Raw genomic sequence first — 25,304 nt, forward strand, 5'->3', positions numbered from 1 at the left:
ACCACTCTCAAGACTAGATGAGAAAAACGGGGAGGGGGGGGGGCTGAGAAATTCTAAAGTGATTTGCTCAAAATCATGTGCTGACCTGTAAGTTATGAGGGCCAAAAGCTCATATTCTTACTTATTGTATATTTTGTACCCTAGGATCTACAAATAAGGCAGCCTCTATATTTTCCATGATGTGTTAGCTTGTCAGAGCATCAGATATGTACTTACTGTTTATATGCACCTCAATTTGTAAGCTCTCATACAGTTAAAGTTGAGATAATAAGAATAAATTAATGGCAGGATTACATTAGCTCAGTTTGTTATCTGAAAGTCATGTGAACTCTGAGGTCATAGGTACTTGCCTTAAATCAAGAATCTTAGGATGTAGGCTATAAAATCACTCTCGCTGCCTTACCACCACCATCTCCTCCATTGCTCCCTTCATCAACAGCAGACGCTACTGACTGAGCATCAATACCGGAATCCATGGCAACATATTTTACATACCCTATCTCTAAACTTTGCCATGAAGCAACAAAGGAACAATTACTATTCTCATTTTATAGCTAAAGAAAGTTAAGTTCAGGCCAGACACACACCTGTAATCCTAGTTACTTGGAGGCAATACTAGTGAGACCTCATCTCAGACATACACAAGAAAACAAAAGGCTGAGCTACCAAGTGATGGACGCTTGCTTAGCATGCACGAGGCCCTGGGTTCAATCCCCAGTATTATTTTATAAACATTCAGATTGTTTATAAAAGAAGATCTGACTTACTTCGCTTAATTTTTTCCCAAGTCTTTCCATTTCCTGAGGAATGGCAAATATCATTGTTTCTGACAGATAAGTAGAATTCCATTGTGTATATATACCATATTTTCTTTGTCTACTTTATTTGTCCACTGAGGGACATCCGGGTTGATTCCATATCTTGGCTATGGTAAATAATTACATTAAGTGAAGTAAGCCAGAGCCAAAGAAACATAGGCTTCATGATTTCCATCATTTGTGGTAACTAGAATGTGCCTATAAATCTACAAGTAAACACACTGAATGATTAAATTACACACACACACACACACACACACACACACACACACACACACAGGAACATGATAAATTATACAGGACTCTACACATTCACACACTGAGGCCAAAGGAGGATATGCATAGGAGTGGTTGACAAAGATTCAATAGCTATGTGTATATGGTCATATAAAGTAATACTTTATGGCTGGGCAAAAGTGGTTTGCATCTGTAAGACCTCAGGAGGCTGAGATCTGAAGATTGCAGTTTAAAGCTGGACTAGGCAGAAAAGCCCCCAAGAAACTCTTTTTAAAAAAAAAAATTTATTGTAAAGGTGATGTACAGACAAGTTACATAAGTAAGGTAATGGGTACATTTCTTTTGAACAAAGTTACTCCTCCCTCATTTTCTCACACTTCCCCCGCCCCCCCCCCCTTCTCCCTGCCAAGTTGTAAAGTTCATTTTCAACATAGTGTCTAGTAAATATCACTGTTGCACTGGTTCACCCTTTGTCCCACCATTTCTGTGATTCCCCTTCCCTTCCCCAAATCAGACAAACTTATGTACAAGGCAATGGGTACAGATATGAAAAGCGGTATCAAAAGGGAATAAGCCAAAGAGAAAAGTAAAAGAAAGAAAAAAGAAACAACTATGAACAGTACACCAAAAAACCCTCTTCTTTCCAGTTCTTGGAGCTCATTTCAATAAGTATCATTTTATATGGTCATATGCACATAGGTATTGAGCCACTGTGATCCTCTGCTAAAATATCCTCGACATATTCTATCGTTATTACAAATAGGGAAACCATGCAGCCTGTGTTTCTTTGCATCTGACTTACTTCACTTAATATTTTTTCCAAGTCTTCCCATTTCCTTGCAAATGGGGCAATGTCAATCCTAGCTTCTAAGGAGGCTGAGATCTGAGGATCGCAGTTCTAAGCTGGGCTGGGCAGGAAAGTCCCTGTGAAACTTATCTCCAATTAACCACTCAAAAACTGGAAGTGGTACTGTGGCTTGAGCACAAAGAGACATAGGGAAAGCACCCAGGGTCCGAGTTTAAGCCCCATACCTGACAAAATAATAATAAATAATATTTTATGAAATGAACTCCAAAAGGAAACAGGATACATTTTTAATTGCCATTGTTTCTATTTTTGCTTTCTTTTCCTTTTGTCTTGTTTAGTTTGTTTGTATTTGGGAGGGCAACGGGGGGGTGGGGCACAGAAAAGCTAGAACAAGTATGGTACCGACTAGACACTATGTGAAAAATGAATTGTATGTCTAGTGGGTTGGATCAGAAAGGAAAAACTGGGAGAGAGTGAGGGGAGACATGATTCAAAAAAGAATTGTACTCATCACCTGATTCATGTAACTGTAACCCTTTTGTATACCAACTCTACAACAACAATAAACAAAACAAAAGATCTGCATTCCAGATCCTCTTAGAGGTCTTAGTATAAAGTTCATTCTCATTATTGTAGGTGGGCCTTCAGAAGACATGTTAAAAATAAGTTTAAAAATGAAGCTTAATATCTGATCTATAATTGTCACCTTGGTAGCAACTTGGGAATTATTCTGTGACTTGGGGAGATTCCTATGCAATCCCACAATAATCTACTGTGTTAGAGATCAAAACTGCTCCAACACAAAATCCCTTTTACCTTGGAACCTTGACTTCAGGATAAGTGGAGATTTAACTCTGGTTTACAATGTAGGACCTTCAACAGAATTCTAGCATTTCAGGGTTGCCAATGCTTTCCAGGTCTCTTTGGCTAACCAGTTTTCCTTTTCCCATTGGATAGTTTGGTTCTCTTCTCTATGGGGGGTAGAGAGAGAACTGAAACAATTTGTAATATGAGCTTACACAAAAGGAACTGAAGTTCATTCTGTCAAATGGTTAGAAAATCCAGGAAGTTGTTACATTAGGGTCTGACTATACAGAGATCAAACCAGGCCTGTATGTGACCAGTTCCCACCTTCCTACATACCAAATTATGTTGTAAATGTATACCACAAGTTATTTAGGATAACAATTTTATAATGTTTTATTCTCTCTCTCTCTCTCATTCATTTATTTATCTTGTTGATACAGGGTCTCACTATGTAACTCAGACTGGCCTTGAATTTGTAATCTTCCTACATCTGCTTTTCAAGTATTAGGATTACAAATTATGTCATTGTGCCAAAATTAATGCTTTGATTTGATATAACGCTATACTTGCAGATACATTGTTAGACTAGTTCAAAGAACTACTACTAAGATTTACTAGTTACCAATTGCTTCCCTCCATTTGCTCGATCGTCTTTTTTCCTAAACCATTGAAAAACATTTATTTTCTAAGAAAAGGGGTTTCTGAGTAATGGCATTTTTGATCGAATTATAAGGTTAACATAAAAAAATGAGAATAAATTTAAAGCTGTTAACTTTGGCCTAGTTCGATGACTGTGACATCCTTAGACATTGCCTAGTGCTGGGGACACAGCAGGCTTACAAAGTCCCAGAACATATCAAAATGTAATGCTGTGATTGTACCTTGACCACATTCACAAAAGGCAAAGGCAACACTAGCAGCATATTCAGCCATTTCTTTACTACTTATATAATTTTTCATTTGCATGGTACAAAAACAATGAAAAGCTTCAGATGCAAGGACTTCTGGGAAATTACCTTTGGAGATGAGACAAGAGAGTAATCTAAGCCTTTCTTTCAGATGTTCTTGCTCCTTCTCAGGGACACTGGGTGGCCCTGCCCTCCGTCCCCTCACAGGTAGCGGTTTCTGATGTATTCTCGGTACATGGAAGTATCTTCTCTCCCTAGGGGCTGCATGATACCATAGCTGGCCTGGATGTGGGCTTGGAAGATCTCTGTAGATTTTCTGTCTACCCTTGGTGGCTGAACTTCATAGATGTTGTCTTGTGAGAAAGCTGAGATGGGCATTCTGAAAGAGATGAAAGAAGAGAGGGCTATATTAAAGCAAACTACAGAAGGGACCTCAGGGAGCCGAGGGGTCAAAAGTACTTGAGAACTGCTGACCTTAACCTTTACTCTGCCATTCTTGGCCACTGGCTTTTCTGCCTGGAAGATGGAGCTGGCCAAGCACCATTCTGGGACACATTTTCTGATGCACAGGCAGCACAGGCCCCTCTCTGTTCCTAGCCTTGTGGGAGGTGATGTCTGGGCCTCCATCTGGCTCCCACATAACTGAGTGCAACTTTAGGTGGAGATTAGACTTATGTTTTGCTCTTTACCCTTAGCATATGGTGGTCACTTGGTTTATTAAAGGAAGGTTGAGAAAGAATCAGTGAATGGGGGTACTAATACTTTCTTTCTCCCTTAAGAGAAGTAAAACAGGTTTACATGAGTCAAGTGCTCACTTAACATTGTGCCTAGCACACTGTAATGCTTGGTAAGTATTGTAAATGATTAGGTGCCAATTCTGCAATCCTAAAAACTTTTAACAGTTAGCTGAGTTACTCTGCCCATAAAACTTGACCAGCTCAGATTTCTTGTAGTTATATCCCTTGTCAGAACTATAATCCTCATCCAATTTCATGTGCACACGAATGTTTACATGTCCTATACAGCATCTGATCTCATTCCAGGTGCTGGCATGAAGTGACTGTTCCATCTTGCTAGCACCTATGGCTTAATTTTCTAAATCGCCTGGCTTTCATTTTTTGGATGAGGACTTGTAGATTGGTAATACACAGCTTTCTTCCTCCTTTGGTGATTTGAAAAGTACCCAAGGACCTCCTTATTAAAACTCCATTCCCACCTCCATGGTGTACCATAGTGCCTGAAATTTCCATCCACCCCTTGAAGAAGGCACTGTCTTCAGAAAGGCCTTGTCAAAATGCAGCTTGCTGTCTGACACATCTTCAACATAAGGCAATCTAAACACCCACCAGTTATTACATTCTGAGCTGGGGTGGGAAGGCCCTCCAGAGATGAGTCAGGTGTGCTGCAGAAGTGTATGTGTGAGTAGTATGTGCATGCTCACATGGATGCCCAAGAAAGTCAAGAGAAGGTCACTGGTGATGGCAAAGGATGGTGAGTTAAAAAGACATTGTGAGAGCTGAAGTGGCACCACACTCTACTTCTGGGCCAAGTAAGGGCTGGCCCGGTGAAGACTTGGAGGACCTGTCCTGCTGGGCAGGGCCTCAGCCTTGCCATATGCAGTTTATCAGAAACATCAGAAAGGGATCCTAGATGTGCAGCTGTTTTGTTAGCTGGGCTTCTCTGCAGTCAGCACTGCTGGACCTCAGAGGTAGATGGGACCTTAGCAACTTGCAGTCCAATGGGGTGCAGTGACACTGGACCTCCTCTCTACCACCAAAGATCTTTATCTTCTTAGGATGCACTGTAATTAATGGTGAGTTTTTCTTTTTGTTTTATTCTTTTTTATTTAATAAGCTTTTTTTTATTGTGAAAATACTATACAGAGAGCTTATAGTTACATGAGCAAGGTAATGAGTACATTTCTTATCAAGCATTGTTGCCTCCTCCTTTGTTTTTCCCCTACCATCCCTTCCCACCCACCTCCTCCATTACACTCCCCCCCACCTAAATTGTAAAGTTCGTTTTTCAAATAGTGTCTTGTACATCTCATTGTTGTAAAGGGTCAGCCTGTATCCCTATTTAAACATTTTGTTTTTTCCCTTCCCCTCCCCAAATTATACCGACATCAAATAAAGTGAAAACAGGGGTTATTCCATGGGGGAGGAAAATTCAAAGCAACAACAACAACAAAAAATCACATGGTACCTTATAGCAAGCAAGCAAGAAAAAAAAATCTGTGTCCCTATCTTGGGGTTCATTTTGCTTAGCTTCATCTTATCTGGTCAGATGTACATAGCTTTTGACCTTTTGTACTTGTCCCAGACATATGCTAGTTATGGGAAACCATGGGAAACCATGGGACCTATGTTTCTTTGGGCCTGGCTTACTTCACTTAGTATTAATTTGTTCCAAGCTTTCCTAACAAATGGGGCAATGTCATTCTTTCTCATATATATATATATATATATATATATATATATATATATATATATCACATTTTCTTCATTCATTCATCTACTGAGGGGCATGTGGGTTGGTTCCATATCTTAACTATGGTAAATAATGCTGCAGTAAACACAGTTGTGCTGGTAGCTTTAGTATGGTTTTGTTTGTGATCATTTGGGTAAATGCCCAAAAGTGGGATTGCTAGGTCATAGGGGAGCTCTATGTGGAGTCTTTTGAGGAACCTCCATACTACTTTCCAAAGTGACTGAACAAGTTTACACTCCCACCAACAATGCAGTAGGGTTCCCTTCTGGCCACATCCCCTCCAGCATCTGTGATTATTAGATTTCTTGATTATAGCCATTCTAACTGGGGTGAGGTGGAATCTCAATGTTGTTTTGATTTGCATTTCTTTTATGGCTACAGAAGTTGAGCATTTCTTTATGTGTCTATTAGCCATTCTTATTACCTCTTCAGAGAAGTTTCTCTTTAAGTCTTTAGCCACTTATTTATCAGGCAGTTGTTTCTTTGAAGATTTGTTGTTGGGTGATTTCTTTCTTTCTTTTTTTTTTTTTTTTTGGTCAGTCTGGGCCTAGTCGCTATCACTGTGCTCTTCAGCTCAAGGCCAGTGCTCTACCACTTGAGCCACAGCACCACTTCCAGTTTTCTAGTTGTTTATTGGAGATAAGAGTCTCATGGAGCCGGGCGCTGGTGGCTCACGCCTGTAATCCTAGCTACTCAGGAGGCTGAGATCTGAGGATCGCGGTTCAAAGCCAGCCCGGGCAGGAGAGACCGTGAGACTCCTATCTCCAATAAACCACCAGAAAACCAGAAGTGGCGCTGTAGCTCAAGTGGTAGAGTGCTCGCCTTGAGCTGAAGAGCTGAGGGACAGTGCCCAGGCCCAGAGTTCAAGCCCCACGACCGACAAAAAAAAAAAAAAAAAAAAAAAAAAAAAGAGTCTCATGGAATTTCCTGCCCGGGCTAGCTTTGAACTGTGATCCTCAGATCACAGTACTGAGGAGCTAGAATTACAGGAGTGAGCCACTGGCGCCCAGCTGGATTTAATGTTTTGAGTTCCAAGTATATTTTAGATATGAGACCCTTATCCGTTGTATGGCTAGTGAAGATCTCCCAATCCGTGGGCTTTCTATTGATCTTGCTAACTTTGCCATGCAGAAGCTCTGCAGCTTCATGCAATCCAATTTGTCCAACCTTTCTTTGATTTGTTGTGTTTCTGGGTCTTTATTAAGAAAATTTCAGCCTGTACCAAGGAGACCTAGGGTTTCTCCTATTCCATCCTGTAATGTTGTCAGGGTATCTGCTTTGACTCAGAGGTCTTTGTCCCATTTGGAGTTGATTCTGGTGCAGAGTGATATTTAAGGATCTAGCTTTAGTTTTCTACAGGTGATTAACCAATTTTGCCAGAATGGTAAGTTTTTCTTACTTGGTCACAAAGGCATCCAGGAAGCTCACTGTACAGTGCTTTATTGACAACACACTGTTGTGGGAGGTCTGGAGACTACATTAAATCACATTTAAATAAATGTGGAGTCACTTCAGGCTGACATGTGCCAACTTAAAATTTAGAATATAGTTTGTGAAACACACACACACTCACTTTGAAAGTACTCTAGTCTTAGCATGCAACCTTATTTAAGGAAACTTAAACCAAAAGGCAAAGTGACTTTATAAAGTTCACTGCAAAAATAATGACCAAAGGGGAAAAATATTCTTAAGACAGACATCCAGATCACAAGTTATACTAGCTGACAGGGTTTTTCTTCAAAATACAAAGCAAGCAGTAGTTAATTCTGCTATTTGCAGTTAACACAAAATAATGAGTGGTTGGGGTAATATACAAACTCTTCTCTAAAGACAGTCTTTTTGTTGTTGTTGTTGGTTGTGGGGCTTGAACACAAACTCTTCTCAATTTATGACAGGCACATGCTACCATGCCCAGATTCTTCTAATTCAATACCTAATTCAAAGCAAGACGTTTGAATTCTTTCATGATTGATATTTGGAGTCAAACATTTTAAGCAGACCCTTTAAAAAGGTGGTTCCATTAGTGTTTTCAGAGATTATCATCACATTGGCATCCATGGCAGCCAGCTTTTCTTGAAACATACTGGCTACACTGGTCTAGTACCTGTCTCTTCTCAAAGCTCTTTTACATACATTATCTTACTTAAATTCCACATCCACTTTGAAGGCAGGAAGTACGGGATTACAACCACCATTATACAGATGAACTGCCCAAAGTCTATTTGTAAAATGAGGCTGCTGATCTCTGTTTTGTCTTTGAAGCCAGACCTTTACATGGGAATACATGCACATTCACGAGAATGTTCCTGGCAGGAATTATATCAGACCATCCAGTGCATTCTCGAAGACACTTCTGGGAACTAACGTTTGTATTCACCTGAGCAAAAGTGAGTGATAAGTCACCAAGTTGTAACTTGTTTCACATGGGTACTATCCCAAAGGTCTCAGCTGAATACTCCTCTGGGTAGGCAGAGGGAGGAAACAGGGCCAGAGCCTAATAACCACCCAGTGATGGAGGGCTGACAACTACAAACAGAATCACACTTCCACCCATTACATTGGGCTTCTTATACATCAATCAGGAGGCCCCACCCTCTTCTCTACAAGCTGCTTCACTGACACATGGAATCATGGGAAATGACCACAAACACTGTGAATGTGAATTACCAAACACCAGGTTTAAGTTGTTTCAGATTGAGGGCAAGGCTAGTTCAACACTACTTAACTAATGTTCAGAAACAATCTATGTAGGGAGTCAAAAAATGTATCAACTATCCCTTTGAATTTTTCAGTTACCAGATACAAACTGTAAGCTGGGAACCAGTGGCTCACTCCTGTAATCCTAGCTACTCAGGAGGTTGAGATCTGAGGATTGCGATGGAAAGCCAGCTTGGGCAGGACAGTCCGTGAGACTCTTATCTCCAATAAACCACTCAGAAAACTGGAAGTGGTGCTGTGGCTCAAGTAGTGGAGCGCTAGCCTTGAGCTGAAGAGCTGAGGGACAGTGCTCAGGCCCAGAGTTCAAGCCACACAACTGACAAAAAAATTGTAGATTAAATAATGAAATTGTACATTTATTTTGATGGTGCTGGGATTTGACCTCAGGACCTTGTGCTCATGAGGTAGGTACTCTGTTACTTGAGCCAATTTTGCTTTAGGCTTTATTTTTTGAATAAGGTCTCTTGGTTCATAGGCATATGGCTTGGCCAGAATCTTATTTTACATTTCCCACTGTAACTGGAATGACAGACACATACTACCATGCCCAGATTCTTCCACTGAGATTGAGTCTCTTAGGTACTTCTGCCGGGCTTGACTCAAACTGTGATCTTTCCAGTCTCCCAATAGTCCTGGCTAGCTGGAAGGACTGGAATATGTCACCCTGCCCAACTGCTGGGGGAGAAGGGATCTTGCAAACTTATTGCCTAGACTGGCCTTAAGCTGAGGTTCATCTAATCTCAGCCTCCCAAGTAGCCAAGATTACAGTGTAAGCAACCAGCATTTGGAGTAAAATTGTAATGCTGAAGGAAGTTCAAGATATTATGAATATTACTGGCATAATCAGATAATGGAGGAGAAAGACAAGGGCTCATGTTCCATCATGAAGCCAGTTACATGAGTGCCATATAGTCTTAAGACAGTGTAGCTTCCACCAGACCATCAGCATTTGCATCATCTGGGAACTTGTCACAACTATACATTCTCCACTCCTACTCCAGACTTACTACTGGGCGAGCATCTTTGAGGGTGGGGCCCAGACAAGATGTTTAACAAGGTTTCCAGGTGATTCTGATACTCGCTGAAGCTTTAATCTCCAGTCTAAGAAAATCAGGGCTGGTTTTGTGTTCAAGGTTTATAAGATGCTAGATGTGATCTTATTTATGATAAAGGCAGCAGCATAAACTTTCTTCTTAATGTAACACTACTAACCCCTACACTAGGAAGGCATAATTGAATGATTATCAGGTATGTGAAGAAATATTTGATTTGTTTATCCCACATCTCTTAATGAGGAAATACTTGATTTCCCTGTTGATTTAGGCAGTTCTGAGGAGGAAAAGGAATGTAATATCATCCAAGACCCACAGCAGGGCCTTCTGGACTCTTTCTTGTGTCAGAGGGTACTAGAAAGAGAAAGGAGAGATTCTAGGAATATTCCCACACTACATGGAACAGTCTTTTAATTAAATTAGATGGCATCTGCTCTGGATGAAGAAAAAAAAAAACCCTCCAGTATTTAACCACTAAATGATGTGGAAATTGTGAGACTTTATTCATTCTGGTAGAGAAAGTTGGCTTGATACTGCACATTCCATATTTCTCTGCAGGCCATAAATAGAGATAATATATTCTTAAGTTTCTCTTTACAGTCCCCAAAGGGACAAGAACTATTGCCCCTCATTCAAATGCCAGTAGTATTTTTAGATATAAGATATTATAATTACAACGTTGCATACTCATTTCTTTTTATCTACAGACCCTAGTTCTATCTTCAAGAAGAGCTCTGTATTTACCTTCAAGGTATGTGACAGTCTTATTTAGAATAATACATTTGCTAGTTCATTTATGGGTTGCTTGACATCCACTGCTCACTGCTTCGATCCCTGAGCACTGATGATTTATTTAGCCTTAACTACATTTCCAAGTCACAGATGAGGAATGCTGCAGGCAGAAATACATTAGACATGCCAGATTTTTTTTTTTCCGAAGAAAATCCTTCCTGGTGTCCTTTTATGCTCTTTCTTCAATGTGGAATTACTCACTTGACTGGTTTTATAACACGACCATTTCTGATCATAGCTGTGTCCTTACGTGAGTGCAGAACTAATGTTTAAGTCCCCTTTACAGTTCAGTTCCTGTTATGACTTTTTTCAGATATGCACATTGAGTAACCAGTAAACATATATATTGGCTTGACAAGAAAACATTTCACAGATCTGACTTAAATGGTTTCCAATCTTAGTGATAATACAAGGACTTGTGGTTGGTAACAGAAATATCAAAGCATATATATATCTATATATATCTATATATATATCTATATATGTGTGTCTAACTTTAATAATAGGTGATACTTTTCCATGTTAAAAGCTTATGCTTTTACTATGATTAGCATTTTGCCACACATTAAATCCAACATAGCATTTCCAGATAATTCAGTGATAGTTCTAGTTGCTGAATGGATTTCCCTTCCCACGGATCCTTTCTATCATATACAAAAACTGTTTTCCCTGTAAAGTTGCCATTTTCATACCATCAAATGGTTGTATTGAACATGACCGACTTATAAAATTAAGAGAATATTACAGCAGAAGAGGACTTTACAGAAGATCTTGATGAAGTAGATAAACTATAAATGGTAGTTTTGTAGCATGGGAACTTCTTTGTACAACTACTTAAAGATAATAATAAAAAATGTTAAAAATAATATTTGTGTTTGTTTTATAATTACTTTTTCTTTTTTGTGGCCATATTAAGGTTTGAACTCAAAAAAAGTGCTTTACCACTTGAGCCATGACTCCAGCCCTGCTGTTTTTAGGGCCTGAAGTCAGGGCCGGGGCACTATTCTTGAACTTTACTTTGCTTAAGGCTAGGATTCTACTATTTGACCCACAGGTCCACTTGTGGGGTTTTTTGGTGGTTAAATTGGAGATAAGAGTATCACAGACTTTTCTGCCCAGGCTGGCTTCAAACCACAATCCTCAGATCTTAGCCTCTTAAAAAGCTAGGATTATAGGGGTGAGCCACCAGTGCTTGGCACCACCTCTGCTTTTTTGCTGGTTAATTCAAGGACTTTTCTGCCTGAACTAGCTTCAAACTAAAATCCCACAGATTTCAGGCTCCTGGCTGGCTAGGATAATAGGCATAAACAACTGGCACATGGCTAAAATTACTTTAAAAAAAAGTATTAGTGAGCTGGGCGCTGATGGCTGTAATCCTAGCTACTCAGGAAGCTGAGATCTGAAGATCATGGTTCAAAGCCAACCCAGGCAGGAAAGTCCGTAAGACTCATCTCTAATTAACTACCAGACATCTGGAAGTAGCACTGAGGCTCAAGTGGTAGAGCACTCACCTTGAGCAGAAAAGCTCAGGGACAGCCCCAGGACTGACAAAAAAAAAAAGTATTAGTGTAATGATACAAAACAATTGGTTTCATTGTGTTATTTACATACATGTATATAATGACTCAATATATTCACTCCTCAATATCCTCTCTTGTTCCCACTTTCACAGACCCTTTTCTGCTTCCCTCTTCTACTCTGTCTTTTTTTTTTTTTTAATAAATGTATATTCCACACATGAGAGAAAACATGTGATATCTGGCTTTCTGTATATGGGATTTTCTTGTTAATGATGATGTTCTCCAGTTCCATCTATTTTCCTGCAAACAACATAATTTCATTATTTTCTATGTCTGAATAATACTTTGCTGTATCTGTATATCACATTTTTTTACCCACTAATCCATTAATGGGCACCTAGGTTGATTCTATATCTATCTTGGATATCACAAATAGTGCTTAATAATCCTGGGTATGCAAGTATTTCTACTGTATGCTGACTTAGATTCCTTCTCCTTGCTTCTCTTTACTTTCCTCTTTAGATTGCTTGTATTTTTGCAACATACTCCAACACATGGAAGCCTAGTCTTGAAACTATTCTCCCAAGATGTACAGTACAAATGCTTGTTTCTTCATCTAAAAACATACTATTGCATTTTACCCACATTCTGTGGACCAGTAGATAGATACCTGATTCCAAAATGTACCTCACAAACTACACTTGTCTAACATGGTAGACATTAGTCACATGTGACTATTTAAATTTGTATTTATAGTTAATTAAGTTTTGATATGTGGTGGTACTGGGCTCACGCTGCTAGGAAGATGCTCGACCTCATAAGCCACTCCCCCAGTCCCTTTTCGCATAGGTTATTTTCAAGATTGGGTCTCACTTTATGCCTTTATTTCTGGTCCTATTTGTGCTTCCCTTTGTCATTGGGATGACAGGGGCTTGCCACTGCGTTCACCCACTGTGCTTTCCTTATAGTTTGGGGTGACAGGTGTGCCCCTGTGTGCAGCATGATTAAGCAAATTTCAAAATAGTCCCCCAGTAGCACTAGCCATATGTTAAATGTTTAATAACCACATGTAGCTAATTACCACTATACTGGGCAGTGGAGGCATGGAACATTTCCATCAGAAATAGTGGACAGTTCTGTTCTACTATATCTTTCCTGTTACGTTTTTTCCTTAGAAATTCTGAGAACATTTGTATTTCTATGGCCATTACTTTACAATACATGTCTAACAGTGATATATAATAATATTTATTACTATTCAATCTTTTAATTATGTGGTTACAGGCAGCTTATCTTTTATCTGGCTACTCAGTGGTACAATTCATTTAATTAAAAAAATTATAGGCTTGGCTATTTTCCTTTGTCAGTTTTTCAGATAAAAAATGTTTTATTATCCTTCTAAAGTAACCTGATTTTTAAAAAAATTACCATCACAAACAAATGACTTTAAACACACTTGATGAGTTTCATTCAGCTGCAATTATTATTCCTATGGAAGTTCAAACTGTCCTCTCGTCCTCTAGTGGGAGCCTCTTCAAGTTCACTCCTGAGTCCTCTAGATGTGACCCTTTCTATCTTAAATGACAAAATGTTCTCGGTTTATTTTTTACATTTCCCAACACAGATATGGGACTCAGCCACATCCTCCAGAAGCTCTGGTTCCTATTAGTGGGAAACTGTTGTTTTAAGACCATAACACAGGATTAGAATTCTTGTCATTCCTGGACCATTTTATGTGTACCTAAATGCGTGTGTGTGTGTGTGTGTGTGTGTGTGTGTGCGTGTGTGTGTGTGTGTGTGTGTATGTGTGTATGTGTGTGTTGCTGACCCCTAAATCTGAAGCAGTTAGTTGCCTGTTTCCTTTGCTGCTGGTTGGCTCTGCATTTCCATTCCCTCTCCACACCCAGGGCTGCTAGAAGAAACTTTCCTCATTTGACCACTCACTTCTCCTCTGGTAGGCCTTGTTCTCCCAAGGGACAGTTTCCCATCTAGAAGTGGCAGTTCCCTATGTCTCTTTCCAAAAGTTTCCTTTTTAGCCATCACCACTGTATCTAGGGGCAGACTGGCAGTCATTTTGTTTATCCACCACTAGGTTACAAGGAGCCCCATATGGCCCTAATGAAGAAAGCTGCCCATACCCAAAAATATGTAAGTTCTGTACAAGGAGAAAAGTAGGCAGGAAAATTGAGTGGCTGGAGGGACAGACTTTGCCGGATAATGTAGACTAGATGCTCAGTATCCACCTGAGCTCTAGTGTCTCATGTGCAGACAGAGACTGAAAAGCAAAGCAACTGGAGTTCATATGTGATCTGAATTCTATCTTCCACTTGTACTCCCAAGATGCGTTGACTTGCATTGGGCTACAGAGCAGGCTGTAGGTATCTATTTTTTAAACTGTAGCAAAAGCAAAGAATTTTTGTGTTGGCCAGTGCTGTGCCAGCTTTTTAAACTGAGCTGAAGTGGCTAGTTTTGGAGCCCAGCAGCTGCTGTGATGGCTTTCATAATTAAGGCAAATGAAGCAGTTACTCTGATGGTTTGCCATATGGTTTTGGTAATCACTCCTGGAAGCTTCTTTCTTTCTTTCTATCTTTCTTTCTTTCTTTCTTTCTTTTCTTTCTTTCTCTCCCTCTCTCTCTCTCTCTTTCTACACACACACACACACACACACACACACACACACACACACACACACACACACACACACACACACACACACACACACACACACACACACACACACACACACACACACACACACACACACACACACACACACACTACCCCAGGGATTCTAAAAGCCACTCAAAATCCTAGAACAAATCACATACTGTGTACTCTACTTTCAGTGGATTATGTTTCTGCAACTGACTCTGACCAGCCCAGCCAGCCCCAGGTCCCTCTAGTCCTAGCCCACTTATTTTAACCAGGGGCAGGCTTTAAGGTTCCAGATGACTCCTGTTCTTAGATGGTCCTCGAAGGCAGGGGATGCTTCTAACAACTGAACACATGCATGTTTGCTCTGAAGAAGGCAGAAGGGACAAACTACCACATAGATGAGTGGCAATGGTAGTACTTTTTATGTCTTAGCACAATCAGTGGTATTTTTATTGGTCTAGGTATGTCAGAATGATTACATTTTTAATATTCTTAAGAACTATAAAATTTAAAAAAAAAACGCCATTTATGTTCTTTTACAAAACTTCTGTTATTACAGAAATGAAGCATAATGATTTTCCAACATGAAACAGGTAAAAGGCTTCCAATTAAGGATGCAATTTACAAGCTGTAACGTTTCTTTCCATTTGAAGGACATATTATCTACTTTCCTGCAGTTTTCCTCTGTTTCAGCTGTGCTTTTATCTGAAACTCAGGGGGAGCAGGCAATGATTTTGGGCTGCATTGTTTCATAGGCTCTGACTTCACCATTTAACTGCTATTTAATGGGAATGAACTTGGCTCTGCACCACAAGCAACAGGGACTGGTTATTCTGCACAGAGCGGGGTCTGTTTTGAGAGGGCATGTCTGCCAACAGGTATACAACAGATATTCCCAAAGGGCAAGGAATGCCACTGCTCCTCCCAGAACCATCTTTGCTGACTATGTGCTCACAGGGCTGGATTAGCCCTTGGAGCAAGTGGTCATCGATTAGACATTTACACAGTGACTTCTTATGTCCTGGAACTACAGCAGCCATGGCCTGTCACTCCTGGAAACACAAACCAATGAGCTGCAGCAATAGTCATGTGTCCTGTCAATCATACACCAGTGACAATATTCTCACGCCACATGGATAGTCCTGCCTCTTCCTGGTCATTTACAAAGTGCAACCATTGAGTAATTCATGTCACATCATTATATAGCTTGCAATCTGCATCATTTTTTCTATTAACCTTGTAATTTTAGATTATTTTAGGCTTATAGCACTTTTATGCAGTGTAGAATTCCTCCATACCTCATACCCAATTATGGTAGTATTAAGGTCTTCCATTAGTAGGGTGCATTTGTTGCAATTAGTATACTTACACATAATTTTGAGCTAAAGCCTATACACATACATAGTTTTTATCTAATGTCCTTTCTCTGATCCAGAGTAAGTGACATATAATGGTCACATCTCCTGAGGTCCTGAGGAATCTCTTGGCAGTGGTAATTTCTCAGTCTGATTTTGATGGCCTTGTCAATTTGAAGCTTACTAAACCTGTATCTTTTCAGAGGTTTTCATCACTAGAATAAGCAGAGGCAACTGTATTTTGGAAGAAGGTATCAGTAGTAGGGTTATAGGCCTTGAAATCTGTCCTGACTTATTAAGTAGTTACATGGCTTTGTCTGGGCACTGGTAGTCTGTGATTCTTGTGGAGCAATGGTTCTCAATTTTCCTGATGATGACATCCAAATGGGGAATTTTGGGAAGCACAGATTTCCAGCCTCTGCCCAGATATATTCAGCAATAGGGCTTTGAATTCTGTGTCTTTTCTTTTTTTAATATGGTTGTTTGCTTTTAATATAAAGCATGGCTTGTTCGTATCAGTAATGAAGTATACATATAAAGATTTTAAAGAGTAACCAAAAGTCCCAAATGAAGAGGAACTGTCTTTCTTATCCGACAATTTACTTAACCATTTCTTAGGAACATTTTGGTTACTCTTGTTTTTATTGCCCTTTGCTTTTTTGTTTGCTTTGGGATTTGTGGAGTTCCCCAAGATATTTCAGTATGTCTAAAAATTTATAACCCATGAGTATAGAAATAAAAATTTGTTTGTTGGGAAGTAGAATGCTTCCAGAGTGCTGAAATTTAATGTACAACTTGAAGGCTCTGTGCCTCCCACTTTGTTCCTGAACAGGCCAATCCTAAAGCCACTGGATGGACAGACATCTCCACAGATAGCCTGTGACAGCCTTAAGGGGGGTTGTTGGAGCCCAAGAGGCATGAGGAGAGGACCCACACTGGGATGGGGACACCTACAATGGGAATCAGAGCCCAAGTAAGATAAGTATGGTGTGTCTGATATGGCTGATGGTGGTCAGAGCCTGAGTGTAGGACATACACCTGATTGACAGGGGTAGATAAGGAGTGACAGGAGGTTGGTTACATATAAGGTGACTAATCAAATACCTAGAATAAGAGTAACATTTCCATAGTTGGTGAAAGTGGTTATTAATGTGAAAGGGAAAAGGATAGAATAAACACTGAATACCTTATAATTAGAAGATGAACTTATAGATTTAAGTACCTAATTTGTTTTATGTGCTGATGGTTATAGACACTATATATAATATACAAAAGAAATGTACATAACTACTTACATACACCTATGCATATTGCAATATGTAAAATATAATGCAACATGTAAATGTGTGGATGCTGAGTAGCCCTGGAAGCAGTGACCCTGCAGTGGCAATGGGTACACTAAGTGCCCAGATCTTGGCTTTAGTACCATTTTCCACTAAAAAGAATCAGGGATCCTTAGAGAAATGACTGATTTCAGGGCTAGGACAGGCAAAGAACATGATGAGCCTAAAACATCTTGTGCTAGAAATAAGGGAAGTGCTCTAAGAATGATGAGGACATGTCCAAAGGACACAGGAGCAGGCTGAAGGGACTCTACTGAAATTGGGGACAATTTGAACATCAAAATAAATAATGGCAATAACAGATTACATCCCTTCAAGTAAATAGTAAATCTAGATCTCATACTGAGAAAAAGAAATCTGTGAACAAATGGAACATTTGATGAAGGGCTATTTATATTGCTTAAAACTTCCTCCTATAAAATATTTGTTAATTGAAAGAAGTAGAGAGAGTGACTTCACAGTGGAAAAGCTAAGAAGATAGCACTTAAACCAAGGTATCAAAATAAACATCATAAGCAATGGCTTAAGTTGAAACTGTGTGCCATGTGATAATGCAATGAAGAGAGCAGACCATTACTTCTGGGCTTTTCTGCTTGTATTCATTGTGTATCTTAAGCAACAACTCGCTATGTTATAGTGTCAGGAATCTAGGAATGGCTTAATGTGGTGGCTCTGTTCAAGGTTATAAGCACCGTTCAAGGTCGGCTCTAGCTATGACCAAGACAAGGCTCAGTTGGGTTTGAGGGTTCCACTTCAAAGCCCCCTCACTTGGCTGGCAAGCCTCAATTTCTCACTGGTGGTTGGCCAGTTCCTTGTAAGCCTGTCCACAGGGCTTGTTTCCCTCAAATCAAGTGATTTAGTAGATCGATTTTATTACCTAACCACTTTATGCTCTTTTCTTTAGTTTGGATACTAACCCTGCAAAGGCCTATGTGTTAAAGTTTTGGGTCCCCAAGCCATAGTGTATTGGGGAGGAGTGAATCTTTTTTTTTTTTTTTAAATTTTATTTTATTTGAGAGGAGTGAATCTTTTAAGAGGTGGTGCCAAGTGGAAAGTTCTTGAGTCATTTGAAGGTATGCCCTCAAAGGTTTGTTTCTTTTTAAATTTTATTTTATTTTACTGTAAAGATGCTGTACAGAGGGGTTACAGTTACATGAGTAAGGCAATGAGTACATTACTTGTCCATCCTTGTTGTTGTCCCACTATCCCTTCCCTCCCCCACCTCCCACTCTTCCCCACCCCACCCCATCTACCCCCGCCTTCCCCCTAAAGTTGTAAAGTTTGTTCTCAATATACTGTCCTGTGGGTATCCTTGGATCATCCTGAGTCCTTGTTTCAGCATTTTGTTATTCCCCTTCCCCTCCCCAGATCAGACAAATGTATATATAAGATGCAGGGTACCAAAATCAAGTACAGTGACAACAGGTTTGTTTCTTTTTTGCTCCCTGGCTTGGGATCTAAACAGATTTGCTCTCCTTGAGAGATGCTGCCTCACCACAGGTCAAATGGATTATGGTCTGAAACCAAAATTGTAAGCAAAAGAAAACCTTACTCTTTACAAGTTAATAGTCTCAGATACTTTGCTATAGAACTAGAAAGCTGGCTGCAACATGGAAGAATACATAAGGGTATGAATAACAGGAGTGGAGCCCATTTGAAGATTAGCTATCAATATGAAATGATCATATTTGTTCATTAGTTCAGTACTTGCCTGCCTACCCTAGAAAAGGATCCTGGAGGATTCTGTCAGTTTTGATGTTTACTGCATCCCCAGTGTCAACAGTGACTGACACATAGTAGTTACTTAAATGAATCACCTACTTCTTATTTCAAGATGTTATAAATCAGTTATTAGATGACTTATATGGCATGTGATAATGACAGAATGGGATTCACAACTTGAATATAGTAATAAAAACCAAATTGATATCCAGTCTTCAAAACAAATAGCACATGTTATTCAAAGTGTCAAGATATCAAAAACCAAGGAAAAGTGAGGACAAGTTCAAAGTGAAAGAGACTAAGGAGACATAACAATTAAATGTGACAGGAGATTCTGGTCTAGATCCTCCTCTAATTAAACACACTATAGGAAAACTAGCAAAAGCTTGAATGGGTTCTGAGGATTAAATGGAAGTGATATATTGCTGTTTATTTTCTGATTTTACTTATACTGTAATTTTATACAAAATTCCTATCTGTAAGAACTATTCATTAAAGGCTATTTAGAGTCATATGAAGTCCTCACTTCAAATGAGAAGACAGAGAAGTTAGAGAAGTGAATCATAGATCTGCAATGTCATTTCTTTGTTTTGTAAGTGCAACTTTTAGGTAAGCTTGGGATTCTTTTTGGGGGAGGGAGGGATTCTTTTCAAATTAAAGAGTGCGCAAATTCTGAAGACCTATGAGAGAAATTTAGAGTTCTATGAAATCTAGAGTTCTATGAAAAATCTGTTTTATAGGTCAGGCATGAGTGAATACTGGTATCTTACCATGACTGAATAATATTAGAAAATTCCAACAACCTAATTAACACTGAAGATAATGAAATTCTGGCTTCAACAGAAATATAAAATAATCCTCAGTGCCCTTTTGAATCTCACTACTGCAATCCCTCAGCTGCCCAGGGTCCCTGGCCTCTGCCTCTCTACTTTTTTCCATCAGCTTAGAGACTCTTCTCTGTCATTTCTATCTTAGAAACGTTCCCCTAGGTTCAAACTCCTGTCCAGAAAGTTCTACCTCTTTGTACCCTTTTACAGAACAACTGGTGAAAGAATGTCTCCTAGCGCTGTCATCTTACATGGCCACCACCCATAGAAACTTGCTCAGTAGGTTCCTGTTGCTTAAAGGAATAGTGAGCTTGCTGCTCACTTCTTCCTTCTAGAAATACCTTCTCTGGGCTTCAATAAAACTACATTCATCTTGAGGGTCCTATTTTCCCTCTGCTTACATCTTTAATTCACAGAAAATACCCATTGTTAGCTTTCAGAGAGGTGAGTCAGACAGTCACTGTTAAAGTCCTCAGCAGCTTCCACTGGATGGGTTCAGAGCCTCAACTAAGCTCCTGTGAGATTAGGTACGATATGATCCCAACCCATGCCATGCTCCATCCTATAGCATTTCCTCTGTGGTGCTCTTTGTTTACTGTTTGCTTTCCAAATGTGTCTTTGGGCATGTTCTCTTTGCTTCCCCAGTTATCTCCTGGCAGACTCCTTTTCATTCAGATTGCAGCTAAAATGTTAACTCCTAATTTAAAACAGTACCTGTCTGGTGCCTGCTCTAATTACTTTCTCCCATTCCCTTGGTTTGTGTTCTTCAGGGCATTTATCTTAATATGAATTTGTCTTGATGGCATATTTACTAGTTCAGTACTTATCTGTTTCCCCTAAAACCATATCCCCAGGTATTGAGAACAGTGCCTGTCACATAGTCTTTACTAAATATAAGGGTGTATATGAATTATGTACTTTGTTTTGAAATGTGACTTATCTAGCTGTTATAGAATTTGTAGCTTCAATTATAGACTTATGGAAAATATTTATTCCAAATTACCTTGGCAAACCATCAGTCCAAGTGAAAAAAAAACCCACAATAGAGCTGTAGAAGGTCATCCAGACTCTGCTTAAATGCTGTTGGCAATGGAGTAACTCAGGACTCAACAATGGAAGGTTTATATGTCATCACAGATAGCTCTAACTGCTGGAAAGATTTTCTCTTCATTGACCCTCAATCTTCATCTCTATATGTTCCACTTAGTGGTCCCCAACACAACTAAAAAGCTGATTAACCTGACAGCAATTCAAATGTGACTAGATAGAAGGATTGATTCCATGATTCCTAATCCTCTTTTCTGTGATTAAACACTCTCGGCTACCTCCACGCTGCAAATGGCATGACAAATTATCCACCACTGTACAAAGAAGGGAACACAAAATTTAGGCAGCCTTTCAAAAAAGTAAATATTCCTGAGCATCTTATCAGAGAAGTACAACGTAAGCATGTTCATTTTTCATGGCTGTCTTCCTGTTCTCTTTACAGTCTGCTCTACTGCCTTGTGCTCCTTCTGATACTGAGGGAGGGGAACAATCAGCCAGCCAGGCCCACTTTGTCTCTTTCTTGAGACAAAGACTTATCTTTTTCAAAACACATGTGTGGCCCCATGTTTTCATTTTGGAATAAATTTTACATTTTAATAAGATGAAGGAAGAGTCTTGAGAAGTAATTACTCACTAAGAGGTATGTGGCAGGGGCTCTTTGCTGAGGGTCTGAAATAATTCATTCTAGAAGTATTCTAAGAGTGAAAAACCAGTTTGGATCTCACTCTCTTTGGGCTTCCCTGTGTATACAGAATGAAGATCTGCTGCTGTTAAACAGACAACAATTTAGAACCTATTTAGATTGTCTACGATGACTTGCACCATAGAGTAAGCACCACAATTATTACTGAATGAAGGAGTGAGCAAGTGCATAAATGAACCAATCAATGAGAGCACTCCTGCACTGGTCTACAATCTCACTTTATAGACAAGAGCCACGGTTCAGACAGACAAGAACTAAGCTTAACAATATTAGATATGGGCAGATTTCAGGATTCCTGATACTCTTTCTTGTTTGTTTGTTTTTTAGAAAGTATAGTTAAATTTTATTAAAAGTAGTAAAAGAAGAAATGTTTTACATGGCTGCAAGTCTTTCCTATCTGGCTTAACAGGAGAATACTGGATTCTCAACTTCTGGATTCTTGTGTCTGCTGAATCTGTCAGGATTTGTTGTTTTGGTTGAAGTTTACAAAGAAAATCTGGCCTCATGAAGGAATGTAGTTGGAAGAAGTATGCTAATAGATTTTTGAATAATTGTGGATATTTTTCTTTGATACTACAACAAAACCTGACAAGTTTCTTAAAGGTCAGTTGCCATGTAGAACTGAAAGCATTATCAGTGAACTTTTCATACGCTCTTATCTGAAAATCCATTGGTCTATCTTGCACCATGCACAGGCAAGACATTTTTGTTTTTACCTACAAATGAGTTTTCTTTTATCTTTTCCTTTTCTTCTTTATTCCTTTCTTCTTTCCTTCCTCTACCCCTCTCTCTCTGTATCTCTCTATACTGTATGTGTGAAAGAGAGAGAAAGAGAGTACTGAGACTTGACCTCAGGGCTTTGCTCTCTTGCTTGGCTTTTTAACTCAAGTCTGGTACTCTAACACTTGAGCCACAGCTCCACTTCTGGCTTTGTGATCATTTATTGGAGATAACAGTCTCATGGACTTTTCTGCCTGGGCTTAGACCAGTGATCCTCAGATCTCAGCTTTCTGAGTAGCTGGGATTACAGGTGTGAGAGCTATTACTGCCTGAGCACAAATGAGTTTTTAAAAATAGCATGTGTCAGTCATATGAAAAATATTGGTTTACTGAGTTATGAATAGTAGCAAGTTTCAGCATATAGTATCAGAAATCACATTTAAGATAGTTTCTCCTTTAGTGGCAGATGCAAGTTTCTCTAAATTCTAATTTTCACTTGACAGATCTAACTCTGTTATTGGTAATAAACACCGTCAATTATTTTCCTTAATGTGACAGGTTTGCTTTGTTCATTTTTGAGAAAGTGTCTGCCAAAAAGCCCAGTTTGAAGAAACACAGTTTATCTGTCAGTCATTATTTCAGTTGGTATTCTGTGTGTGAAAGAAGTGGCGAGCTGGGCTCATTCCTTAGGCAACTATACCAGTCCTTTTTCTTTTTATTTTTTTTGGGTCCGGTTGTGGAGCCTGAACTCTGGGCCTGGGCACTGTCCCTCAGCTCTTCAGCTCAAGGCTAGCGCTCTACCACTTGAGCCACAGCGCCACTTCCGGCTTTTTTTGTTTTGCTTATGTGGTGCTGAGGAATGGAACCCAGGGCCTCAGGCATGCAAGGCAAGCGCTCTACCACTGAGCCACCTTCCCAGCCCACCAGTCCTTTTTCTTAAGACAACCACACTATGGTATACCACAGAGGTACTTTGGGTATACAGTCTTTTCCATTTGCCATAAGCAGTACTAAAATGGCACATATTCAAGGCTTATCGAACACATTTTCACTGCTTCCTCAAAAGCCTCTGCATCTTCCCCCTTCTTCCTTTGCCATGAGTATAATAAATTTGGGTCTTAGAAGGGTCTTAGAACCCCTAGGGATCTGCAGAGCATGTTATGAGGGTTGCTACTTTATGCTTTACAGTTTTTCCTTTCTTCTTTTGGTGACAAGCTGCTAGCCACTTGCTAGTGTGAAGATTTAGTCCTATCTATGCTTCTTGTGGGAATCTGCACTTTGAGCTGCACTCACAGGCATATAACCTAGATAAAAGCCGGGTGCCTAAGTCAGGAGGTCGTTAGGTTGAGTTTCAAAAAAATCATTTGAATCTGTTTCACAGTTGAAAAGTTCTGGAATTGAATGAGTTATGAACCCATTCTGGTCTTGGGAAAATTGATTCTGATGATGTGTAGGTATCCCCTAATTCTCAAATATTATCATCCTAATCTCCTTCTCTGTCTCCCTCTACTCTCCTTTTCCCTCTCCCTCTTCATCTCCTTCTCATCTCTGCTCTCTAAGTACTGCCTTCTTGTCCCTCTCTCTAGAAATCTGATTGTATCTTTATAGCTCTAGAAATCATTATGGACAGGCTTTGAGAGGAAAGCAGTATGTGAAGACTTGAGATGACATCAATTGATTTTCTTATTATGAGACTGTTGGGAAACATACCCAAGATTCCAGATATAAACCCAAATTAAAGGATAAACAGAAACAATAAACTTAATAAATTAAATAATTATATCATCAGAATAACATTTAGTTGAAATTGTTCAAAGCAAATAAGAGCAAACTCTTTGGGCAAATAAGAACAGAAAAGAGTCTAAAGACTTGGCCTGAGGAGCTTCAATACAGTTTATTTAGGATTTCTGAAAAGATAACTAAAATTGCATTCTTATCCTTTTTCTATCCTTTAAACATTTCCTGAGGCTTTCAAGATTATCTGAACATTTTCCCAGCTCCATTATATTATCAAAAAATAAATGTATTTGATAGCCAAGTGACAGTGGCTCACACATATAATCCTAGCCACTAAAGAATTTGAGAGCCGAGAGTCACAGTTCAAAGTCAGCCCAGGCAGACAAATTTGAGGGATTCTTGACTCCAGTTAATCACCAGAAAGCCACAAGTTGATAGAGTGCCTGCCTTAAAGAAAAAAGCCAAATGAGAGCCTCGAGGGCCTGAGTTTAAACTGTACTACTGGCACTAAATAAATAAAATTTAAACTCTAGAAAATCTTTTTAAAACTACATGACAAAATGACAATCAAGTTAGCTATTTATCTTCTGAAATCAGCCTAAAAGAGTTCATTTTTGAAGGAACACATTACTCTAAAGTATAATAGCTTAAGAAATATTGATTTTATTTTAACACTGAATAATGAATTTCTAACATTATAAAAAGCAAAACAAAGGTTCAATTCCTTTTTATCTTGTAGATAAGGACACAATACATTTTATGCAGACATTTTGGTGATGTCACAAATATAGAACGGAAAGTGTGACTTGTTAGTGACACTTTCCAAATGATATCAAACCACAATATATATATTTTTAATGAAAGGATTTAAAAAGTATGACAAAGGCAAAAACAAAGCTATCTTCTTCTTTTTTTTTTTTTTTTTTGCCAGTCATGGGGCCTGAACTCTGGGCCTGGGTGCTATCCCTCAGCTCTTTAGCTCAAGGCTAGTGCTCTACCACTTGAGCAACAGCACCACTTCTGGCGTTTTCTGCTTATGTGGTGC

At 39.3% G+C, this 25,304-nt stretch overlaps 1 protein-coding gene across 4 annotated transcripts in view; it reads right to left on the minus strand.

Annotated features, from left to right (window-relative positions):
* Positions 1-1,320: 1,320 nt before the first annotated feature.
* Positions 1,321-25,304, minus strand: part of Fig4 (FIG4 phosphoinositide 5-phosphatase) — a 116,149-nt gene continuing 92,165 nt past the window's right edge. For all 4 annotated transcript variants that reach the window (XM_070010869.1, XM_070010867.1, XM_070010866.1 and 1 more), the window contains one exon: positions 1,321-3,957. In XM_070010869.1, coding sequence (XP_069866970.1) covers positions 3,780-3,957 — 178 coding nt within the window. In that variant the 3' untranslated portion in view covers positions 1,321-3,779. The remainder of the gene's footprint in view (positions 3,958-25,304) is intronic.

The sequence above is a fragment of the Dipodomys merriami genome, unplaced genomic scaffold, assembly GCF_024711535.1.
Source record: "Dipodomys merriami isolate MVZ:Mamm:240054 unplaced genomic scaffold, mDipMer1.0.p SCAF_8, whole genome shotgun sequence".
NCBI classification, from domain to species: Eukaryota; Metazoa; Chordata; class Mammalia; order Rodentia; family Heteromyidae; genus Dipodomys; species Dipodomys merriami.